Source organism: Geospiza fortis, unplaced genomic scaffold, assembly GCF_000277835.1.
Source record: "Geospiza fortis unplaced genomic scaffold, GeoFor_1.0 scaffold628, whole genome shotgun sequence".
Lineage (NCBI taxonomy): Eukaryota > Metazoa > Chordata > Aves > Passeriformes > Thraupidae > Geospiza > Geospiza fortis.
This window is the reverse complement of record NW_005054596.1, coordinates 5525-15477: the sequence shown is the minus strand read 5'-3', so window position 1 is coordinate 15477 and position 9953 is coordinate 5525. Positions and strand designations below refer to the sequence as shown.

General features: G+C 54.3%; 2 protein-coding genes across 2 annotated transcripts in view; both read left to right on the top strand.

The window, feature by feature from the left end:
• The window catches only part of ARID3B (AT-rich interaction domain 3B), a 20611-nt gene extending 15038 nt beyond the window's left edge, over positions 1 to 5573 (top strand). Inside the window, exons 5-8 of the mRNA XM_014310833.2 lie at positions 1678 to 1952; positions 3109 to 3216; positions 4941 to 5036; positions 5436 to 5573. Of these exons, the coding sequence (XP_014166308.1) occupies positions 1678 to 1952; positions 3109 to 3216; positions 4941 to 5036; positions 5436 to 5566 (610 nt within the window). The 3' untranslated portion in view covers positions 5567 to 5573. The remainder of the gene's footprint in view (positions 1 to 1677; positions 1953 to 3108; positions 3217 to 4940; positions 5037 to 5435) is intronic.
• Positions 5574 to 5660: 87 nt separating this feature from the next.
• Positions 5661 to 7528, top strand: LOC115948892. The gene is made up of 2 exons (XM_031064487.1): positions 5661 to 6416; positions 6462 to 7528. Exons 1-2 carry the CDS (start codon positions 5677 to 5679, stop codon positions 6709 to 6711), a joined length of 990 nt encoding a protein of 329 aa, XP_030920347.1. The 5' UTR covers positions 5661 to 5676; the 3' UTR covers positions 6712 to 7528.
• The last annotated feature ends 2425 nt before the right edge of the window (positions 7529 to 9953 follow it).

Genomic DNA, 9953 nt, shown 5'->3' with positions numbered 1-9953 from the left:
ATAAAAATTATATATTATTGATATACCAATGCATTTATAATTTTTAATATATAATCACTATAATTTTTAATGTATATCTTGATATATTATATCAATAATTGGATATTATTGGAATAATCCAATTGGAATAATCCAATTATCCCAGTGGATATTACAGGAATAATCCAATTAAGATTATTGGATATTTATCTGGTATTGGACATTTGCTGTTGGATATTTGCTGTTATTGGGTATTTAGCTGTTGTTAGATGATTATTATTAGGTGTTTGTGTTGATAGTTTTTTATTATTGTTAGATATATCTTTTACTAAATACCTATTATTAGGAATTATTAATAGTAAATTATTAGTAGTAAGTATTATTGTTGTACACACATGCATTGCAATGTGTAAATATATATTATATATAATATATATTATAATAAAATAATTAGTAGTAGTGTTATTAGTAAATATTTAGAATAGAGTGGCCAAGGTAAAGCCTATAAAAGGCAGAAATGGTGCCTCAGCCTAATGAGCTCCTGAAGGGAATTCTCACCCTCACCTCCCTCTAGCCCTTTTGCCTCTTTGCCTTTTTGCCTCTATTTTTCAGTTGTGAGGGAATTCTGGGTGATTTATAAATAATATTTCAGTTGTGAGGGAATTGTGGATCACTTATAGGTGATATTTCAGTTGTGAGGGAGTTCTGGGTGATTTATAAATAATATTTCAGTAGTGAGGGAATTCTGGATGAACTGCAGAGGATATTTGTGAGGGAATTCTGGATTATTTATATTCAGTATTTCTGTCGTGAGGGAATTCTGGGTGATTTATAAGTAATAATTCAATTGTGAGGGAATTCTGGATGGTTTATAGATGATATTTCAGCTGTGAGGGAATCCTGGGTGATTTATTGATAATAATTCAATTGTGAGGGAATTCTGGATGATTTATATATGATATTTCATTTGTGAGGGAATTCTGGATGGTTTGTAGATGATATTTCAGTTTTGAGGCAATTCTGGATGATCCTTTGAGGATATTTCATGTGTGAGAGAATTCTGGATGATTCTTTGAGGATATTTCAGTTGTGAGGGAATTCTTGGTGGTTTATAGATAATGTTTGAGTTGTGAGGGGATTCTGGATGAATTGCTGAGGATATTTCATTTGTGAGGGAATTCTGGGTGACTTATAGGTAATTATTCAGTTGTGACGGAATTCTAGATGGTTTATAGATAATATTTCAGTTATGAGGGAATTCTGGATGGTTTATCGCTGATATTTCAGTTGTGAGGGAAATCTGGGTGATTTATAGACCATATTTCAATTGTGAAGGAATTCCAGATGGTTTTTAGATGATATTTCAGCTGTGAGGGAATCCTGGGTGATTTATAGAGGATATTTCATTTGTGAGGCAATTCTAGATGATCCTTTGAGGATATTTCATTTGTGAGGGAATTCTGGGTGATTTATCGCTGACATTTCAGTTGTGAGGCAATTCTGGATGATCCTTTGAGATATTCCTGTGTGTGAGAGAATTCTGGATGATTCTTTGAGGATATTTCAGTTGTGCCTACAACCGCTGAGCGCATCCGTACCAAGCCATGCTTCCAAACACCTCGAACCCACTGAGCACCTCGGCATGCGTCTCCTGTCCCCGTGCCCCCTGAATTACCCCTCTGTGTGTTCCCTCTCCAGGTACATGAAGTACCTCTACGCCTACGAGTGCGAGAAGAAGTCCCTGAGCTCCCCGGCCGAGCTCCAGGCCGCCATCGACGGCAACCGGCGCGAGGGCCGGCGGCCCAGCTACAGCTCCTCGCTGTTCAGCTACTCCCCATCCCCGCCAGGGCCTCCTTCCCTGCTGTCCCCCCCCAAAATCCGCTTCCCCATCATCGGCGTGGCGCCGGGCAGCGCCGCCGGCAACCCCCGCGTCTCACCGGCCCTCAGGAAAGGTCAGCACGGCCATGGCGGCGGTGGGAATGTGGGACTGTGGTGTGGGCAGTGTTCCTCTGGCTGAGTGATCCCTCCTGGCAGTGTCCCCTGGCTGAGTGACCCCTCCTGACCGTGTCCATGCCACACTGCATGGCCTGGGACTGTGGTGTGGGCAGTGTCCCCTGGCTGAGTGACACTTCCTGGCAGTGTCCATGCCACACTTCGTGGCCTGGGAGTGTGGGAGTGGGGTGCTGGCAATGTCCCCTGGTTGAGTGACCCCTCCTGACTGTGTGTCTTGGGAATGTGGGAGCAGGGTGCTGGCAGTGTCCCCTGGCTGAGTGACCCCTCCTGACCGTGTGGCCTGGGAATGTGGGAGCAGGGTGCTGGCAGTGTCCCCTGGCTGAGTGACCCCTCCTGACCGTGTGGCCTGGGAATGTGGGAGCAGGGTGCTGGCAGTGTCCCCTGGCTGAGTGACCCCTCCTGACTGTGTCCATGCCAAACTGCATGGCCTGGCAGTGTGGGAGCGGGGTGCTGGCAATGTCCCCTGGCTGAGTGACCCCTCCTGGCAATGTCCATGACAAACTGCATGGCCTGGGAATGTGGGACTGTGGTCCTGCCAATGTCCCCTGGCTGAGTGACCCCTCCTGACTCTGTGGCCTGGCTGAGCGACCCCTCGTGACCATATCAAACTGCATGGTCTGGGAATGTGGGAGCAGGGTGTTGGCAATGTCCTCTGGCTGAGTGACCTCTCCTGACAGTGTGGCCTGGCAACGTAGGACTGTGGTGCTTGCAGTGTCCCCTGGCTGAGTGACCGTGTCCATGCCACACTGCAAGGCGTGGCAGTGTGGGAGCGGGGTGCTGGCAGTGTCCCCTGGCTGAGTGACCGTGTCCATGCCACACTGCATGGCCTGGGACTGTGGTGTGGGCAGTGTCCCCTGGCTGAGTGACACTTCCTGGCAGTGTCCATGCCACACTTCGTGGCCTGGGAGTGTGGTGTGGGCAGTGTCCTCTGGCTGAGTGACCCTTCCAAGCAGTGTCCATGCCACACTTCATGGCCTGAGAGTGTGGGAGTGGGGTGCTGGCAATGTCCCCTGGTTGAGTGACCCCTCCTGACTGTGTGTCTTGGGAATGTGGGAGCAGGGTGCTGGCAGTGTCCCCTGGCTGAGTGACCCCTCCTGACTGTGTGGCCTGGCTCAGTGACCCCTCCTGACCAAACTGCATGGTCTGGGAATGTGGGGCCCCGGCAGCGCAACCTGTTCAGCATGGCCCGGCAGCTCCCCATGAAGATCAAAATCAACGGGAAAGGTGAGGCACGGCAGGCTGAGCTCCTCAGGAAGCTGCAGGCAGGGAAGGGTCCCAGCCTGGAATGTCACACACATACGGCTGGGTCACCTCTGAGTGACCTCTGGGTCACCTCCGTTCCAGCTTTGTTGGCATGGAGGTGTTCAGGTGCAAGGTTTTGTTGGGTTTTCCTGCTGGGTTTATTCTCCTGCTCGTCCAAATGGAGCCTGGATTCAGGAGAAAAGGAGACTCAGGGGTGACCTTATCACTCCCTAAACTCCCTGAAAGGTGCCTGTGCTCAGCTGGGGCTGGGCTCTCTCTCCAAGCAGCACTGACACAACCAGAGCACACAGCCTCAAGCTGCACCAAGGGAAATTTAGGTTGGATATCAGGAAAAAGTTTTATTACAGAGAGGGTGATAAAGTTCTGGAATGGTGGAGTCACCATCCCTGGGTGTGTTTAACACAGCCTGGATGTGGCACTGTGTGCCAAGGTTTAGCTGAGCTGTTGGGGCTGGATTGGACTTTATAATCTTGAAGGTCTCTTCCAACCCACTGATTCTGTGACCTTCCCAGAACTCCAAGATGGTCAAGTTTGGCACAGCTTGGAAGCAAGGGAAGAGCTTTTCTTGCTCCAGCAGTGATGGTTTGAGGTGCCTGGCCACAAATATGGGTGGGAAAGGTCAAAGCAGGTTCCTCTAAAGCAGCAGTTCTTTTTTTAGAACTTGTTTCTTTTTTAGATTGTACTACTTTTAAAAAATGTGACTGTTCCTGGGCTTTTTCCCCAGTGTGTGTTTAAATAATTCATCCTGAATCCTAACAATGATTTCTGTGATGTCAGTGCTCCCAGTTCCTGGCAGCTCTGCATCCAACCAAATTCCACATCAAAACCACAAGAGCCAGTGATAGGGAATACAGATTTTATCCAGGAGTGTTCAACTCCCTCACCTCACTTCTGCTTTCACCCTGAACTACATCCAAATGCTGGGAACCACTGCTGTCCCTACAAACAGGAACAGGCTGAGGATTCAGGGATGGGATTCCCACCTTTGCAGGGGCTCTCTTGTCTTCCATGCCCTCCTTTTTCCCCACTGCACCATAAAAACCAGGTGGAGATGCTCTGAGAGGTGGTTTTGATAAGCTCAGCATGGCTTGGTAACAACATTTAGGTTCAATGTGGAGTTTTTAGACGGTTTTTTTTTTTGCCTTGCTGCTCTCCGTGGAGGGGCAATCCCAAAATCCAGGCTCACCTTTGTGGAGCTGGAAGAGTTCCATGTTCAGCTGCCCATCCCTGCCCAGGCTGGGGAAAATCCTGATTTTCATGGAGTTTCCCTGGCTTTTCCCTCCCCCCAGTGGCCGCTGGAGCTGCTGCAGTCCGAGTGCAGCAAAATCCAGCTGGGAGTTAAACCCGGGCTTATCTCTGTGCTCCCAGCCCTTCCTTGCGACAGGAATGGCCTTCAGGGAAACATTTCCCAACGCCAGCGGGCTCCCAGCCTCACCAAAGCCTTTCAGCACCTCTGCAGCCTTGTCCTGGAGTGCTTTGAGTTGGAAGGGACCTCAAAGCCAAGGACAGAGACACTTCCACGTCCCAGGGTGCTCCAAGCCCCACTCCTGGGAATTTGGGCATTCCGTGGGCACTTCCCACCCAAAGGGGGGACAGAGGGGGCTGTGCTCACCTCGGGGGGTGCAGGGAGTGGGATCGGTGCCCTCTGACTGTGCCCCCCTCCCTCCCTCCCTCCCTGGGACAAGACAAGGCCGACTCGGCGGCGGCGGCGCTGAACCTGTCCCCGAACGGCATCGGCAGCATCAACATGTCCGTGGAGATCAATGGCACCACCTACGCTGGTGAGAGCCCTGCTGGAACGGGACCGCCCAGGGACAGCCCTCCTGGGAATGGGGACCGCCCAGGGACAGCCCTCCTGGGAATGGGGACCGCCCAGGGACAGCCCTCCTGGGAATGGGGACAGTTCTCCTTGGGGGGCACTGGGAAAGCTTCCCCTTTGCCCAGCTTAACCCTCTCTGGGATGGGATGGAATGGGATGGGATCTTGGGGTTAAGAAAGCCTCCCCTTTGCCAGCCTAACCCTGTCTGTGCTGGGATGGGATCTGATCCAGGGCCTGGGAAAGCCTGACTCTCGCTGGGATGGGATGGGATGGGATGGGATGGGATGGGACGGGAAGGGATCAGATCCAGGGGCAGGAAAAGCCTCCCCTTTGCCCAGCCTGACCCTGTCTGTGCCCACAGGGGTGCTGTTTGCCCAGAAGCCCGTGGTGCAGCTCCTGGCCGGCTCGGGCACGCAGAGCTCGTGCAGCCCCAGCCCTACCTCATCTCGGGGCACGCCTGGCGCAGAGCCTTCCACCAGCTGGTCCCTGTGACGGGCGCTGCCCAGGAGTGCACACATACCTCACCTCAAGGAACCTGCTCTCGTGGCTGCACAGCACCTGGAGGATGATGATGATGATGGTGGTGGTGGTGAAACCTTTCCATGCCAGCGAGTTTTCCTTCATCGTCTCTTTGTCCAGCCTTTTTTTGGCTTTGTTCCCTCCACCCGCCCTTTCCTTCCTCCCTTTTGCTCTTTGGTTCCTCCTCCTCCTCGCAGGGTGTTCCCATGGAGGGGGGGCACACCTGGCGTTTCTCAATCAGGGATGGCTCTGGGGCCACAGCTCCTGGCCAGGACGTCACCAGGGCAGGGAAAGGGCAGGACTGGGGTGGGGAGCCCTGGTTCTGCTGGGAACTCTGGTTCTGCTGGAGCCCTGGTTCTGGGGTCCTGGTTCTCCTGGAATCCTGGATCTGCTGGGAATCCTGGTTCTGGAGCCCTGGTTCTGCTGGAGCCCTGGTTCTGGTGTCCTGGTTCTCCTGGAATCCTGGTCCTGCTGGAGCCCTGGTCCATCTGGAACCCTGGTTCTGCTGGGAACCCTGGTTTTGGAGTCCTGGAACCCTGGTTCTGCTGGAACCCTGGTTCTGCTGGAACCCTGGTTCTGCTGGGAACCCTGGTTCTGGAGTCCTGGTTCTCCAGGAACCCTGGTTCTGGAACCCTAGTTCTGCTGGAACCCTAGTTCTCCAGGAACTCTGGTTCTGCTGGAACCCTAGTTCTCCAGGAACCCTGGTTCTGCTGGAGCCCTGGTTCTGGAACCCTGGTTCTGCTGGAGCCCTGGTTCTCCTAGAACCTTGGTTCTGCTGGAGCCCTGGTTTTGCTGGAGCCCTGGTTCAGGAACCCTGGTTCTGCTGGAGCCCTGGTTCTGGAACCCTGGTTCTGCTGGAGCCCTGGTTCTGGAACCCTGGTCCTGCTGGAACCAGGGGCCACCAGGGCTCTTCCCACCCACAACTCCGTGTTTTGACAATCCTGAGAGCCAGGGGGTGCCTGGCCCTGTGCTCCCATGGCAATCTGCTCATGTCCCTTCCTGCTGTGTCCCCACGTCTTCAGGGGAGGCTCCTGAGCCTCCCTCCTGCTCCTCTCCATGCTTCTGGCACCACCAGCTGCTCGATTCTGGCTGCTGCCACCTCCCCCCTCGAGTCCTGAGTGTCCCTGAGGAGTGACATGGGGCCTGGGCATGCTGGGGCTCTGTGTCCCCCCCTCTGTCCCCATAGCAGGGTCCCTCAGGTTGGTGCAGGCTCCTTGGAGCAGCTCTGGGAGCTCTGCAGGGACACAGGCTGCAGGTGGGGTGGTTAATGTGGGGATCTGGGGCTCTGAACAAACCCCTGCCATGGTACCAGGGCAGGGAGGGACAGAGCCCAGGGAATCCAGCCCTGCCTGGCAGCCTGGCTGGAAGCAGAGCTGGAGCTCCCTGTCCCCCTGTCCCTGTGGCCTGTCCCCATGCCGTGCCCTGGTGCCATCCCTGCCGTCCCTCCTGCCCTGGTGACGTCCTCCCCGTGCTGCAGGCCCGAGTCAGGTTTTTTGAGCAGACGAAATACCTCAGCTATGTACTTTGTTGGGTTGCTTTTGTTTGTGTTGGGTTGGTGGCTTTTTTTTTTTTTAACTTCTTCAGGAAGTATTGGCATATCCTATCGCTTGGGGGTTTTCATAGGTGGGTTTGCTGAATTTGTGTTTGCTTTTATTTCTGTTGGCTTTTAAACGGATCACCAAAGACAGGGAGTTCAGACAAGGCTGAGCAGAGCAGCAGTGGCTTCCCCACCCTCCAGGGAGCCCATCCCAGGACATGTGCACGGCAGGACAGCAGGACAGGGGTGACGCTGCCCCTCGGATCTGTGCGGTGTCCTCGCTGTGCCAGCCCCGGGCTCTGCCCTCCTGCTGCTCCCTGCGCTGTGCCGGGGCTGTCCTGCCCCCGCAGCCCCCAGGGCTCTCTGGGATCGGGAGATGGGGATGCCCTGGAGGGAGGGAGGGAGGGAGGGAGGGAGGGATGCTGCTCCGGGTGTCCCCAGCTGCCCTCAGATCGAGCAGGGGAAGCCGGCCTGACCCGCAGGCTCCTTTCATCCTCACAGACTCCCAGAGGATTTTCCAGCCTCTGGGGACTCAGATGATTTTTTTCCCCTTTTTTTGGGATTTCTTTTGGTTGTTTTATTTTATTCTTGGGTGGGGTTGGGCTGTTTCCTCTGAGTGGGACTGGGGCACTTTCTGCTTTTCCCTCTGCTCTGCTCCCTGGCCCCGGGGGAGCAGAGGCTGCTCCGGGGTGGGGCTGCTTTGTCTCACTTGCTAACGTTGTGTTTTCTTGCACAGAAAGGCACTCGAATCACTGAACTGCTTGGACACTACTAGAATATTAATGTTTATAAGCTTTACTCAACCTAGACTGGAACTAGCCAGGGACTAACAGATTGTTTTGTATCCAATTCAGGGAAAGAATCAGGTCGGGAAGCGTTAACAGATACCTCAGTTAAATAAGCTGCAACAATAAACCGGTCCTTTTCCCAGCCCGGGGTGACAAGGACCATCCAGACTGTGAAGAGTTAACCCTTTCCCTCAGCCTGGCTTTGGCCCTGGCAGCCTGAGCTGCGGGTCTCCTGCTGAGCTGCCAGGCTTTGGGGTGCAGGGGGTGCTGGAAACCAGCAGCAGAGCGGGGGGAGGCCGAGCGGGGGGGGCCCGTGTCGTACTCAGGGTTTGACGCTGCCGGCAGGACGTTCCCGATGGATGGGCACTGCTCCATCCTCCCGCAGCTCCTCACACCAGCCAAACGGCCCCGGGCAGCCCCCAGCTCGCTCCCCCGGCGCTTCCAGGGGGGGAAGAGCGAGCCGAGCCTGCCCCGGGGCTGCGGGGAAGGCAGGAGGGTGGGCGGGCCGAGGGGAGGCTGCTGTGCCTGCTCCTTGCCGGGGGACTGCGATCAGGTGTTCTCTCCAAACAGCTGCAGCAGCCTTGCTAACTAGTTTTCTTACCTATTTAAAAGAGAAGAAAAAAAAATAATAAAATAAGTAAATAAAAACAAATGTGATAGCCTAGGCGGTGGATAAATACCTCAACGTCTCCTTCCAACAAGTGTCTGTATATGTTGTTGTTGGGTTTTTTCTATCTTACAGGTTATCTGAATGTTTATATTCCAATAAACTTCTACCTCTTCACACTGTGACCCCCCCACGCCTGCTTTGTGCCCCTGGCTTCTGCCTGAGGGTAAAGAATTCCCAGCTATTCCCAGAGGTTGGGCTGTCCCCTGAGGGTAAAGAATTCCCAGCTATTCCCAGAGGCTGAGCTGTCCCCTGAGGGTAAAGAATTCCCAGCTATTCCCAGAGGTTGGGCTGTCCCCTGAGGGTAAAGAATTCCCAGTTATTCCCTGAGAACTGGGCTGTGTTCTTGCAGGGACCCTGAGGATAAAGAATTCCCAGATATTCCCAGAGAACTGGGGCTGTGTCCTGAGGACATTGTGAGTAAAGAATTCCCAGCTATTCGCAGAGGCTGGGCTGCGTCCTTGCAGGGGTCCTGAGGGTAAAGAATTCCCAGCTATTCCCAGAGAACTGGCTGTGTCCTTGCAGGTGCCCTGAGCTCCCAGGTTGGAGCTGGCCCGGGCTGGAACGCTGGCGCTTCCAGGCTGGGTTCTGATGGGAGCCGCACGGGATGTCCTGTCCCAGGTGTCACCGGAGCTGTCCCCTCCCATGTCCTGTCACCCTTGCGCCAGGAATGACGCAGGAACGGGCGGGAGGCAGTATTGTAGAAAGCAAAAGAAGGTTTTATTCAAGAAAACCGCGCGGTTTTTATAGAGTGATACGGTCGATTCTATTTGATTGGCTGGTTAACAAAAACACCGTCCTTGAGAAGAACAGAAAGACGAAGTAGAAAACACCACCTGCAGATTGTTTGTGCTTAACAAGTTATCACATCCTTGAAAGGTCTCCCAAGGCGCTGTGAGAAACGCTCGCTGTTTCTCTGTCCCATGGCATCCACACATGTCCCTTACCCGTCTCCCAAATCCCTTCTCTGTCACCTCCTGCTCCCCACCAAAAGCTCCTCGAGCGCCTCCCCGCTATTTGCACAGCACCCACCGCTGCTTTTCCACTCATTGAACCAGTCGGGCACGGCAGGGCGCCCTTCCCAGTCCCTCCCGTGCCAGCCTTGCCCGTGCCCCGTGCCCGCATTTGCCTTGGCCGGCTGCCGGGGAGGGCACGGAGCCCTCGACCTCCCTCATCCTCACCCCGTGCAACCAGAACCGCTGCCCTGCCCTCATTGCCCGGCTGCAGGTGAGCTCCCCGGGCTGGGCTCCCAGCCCATCCCAGCCCCGGCCCCCCAATCCCCTCCCCTGCTGCCTCCGGCTCTCCCAGCCCCGGCTTCTCCCCTTAGCAGTGCGACTCTCCAGGATGCCCGGAGCAGGTAAGGCGGGG

Coding starts and splice junctions, on each gene's coding strand:
- LOC115948892 (XM_031064487.1), top strand. CDS start 5,677: ATGCCAGCGAGTTTTCCTTCATCGTCTCTTTGTCCAGCCTTTTTTTGG. Junction 6,417..6,461: donor GTTCAGGAACCCTGGTTCTG/CTGGAGCCCTGG, acceptor GGAGCCCTGGTT/CTGGAACCCTGGTCCTGCTG.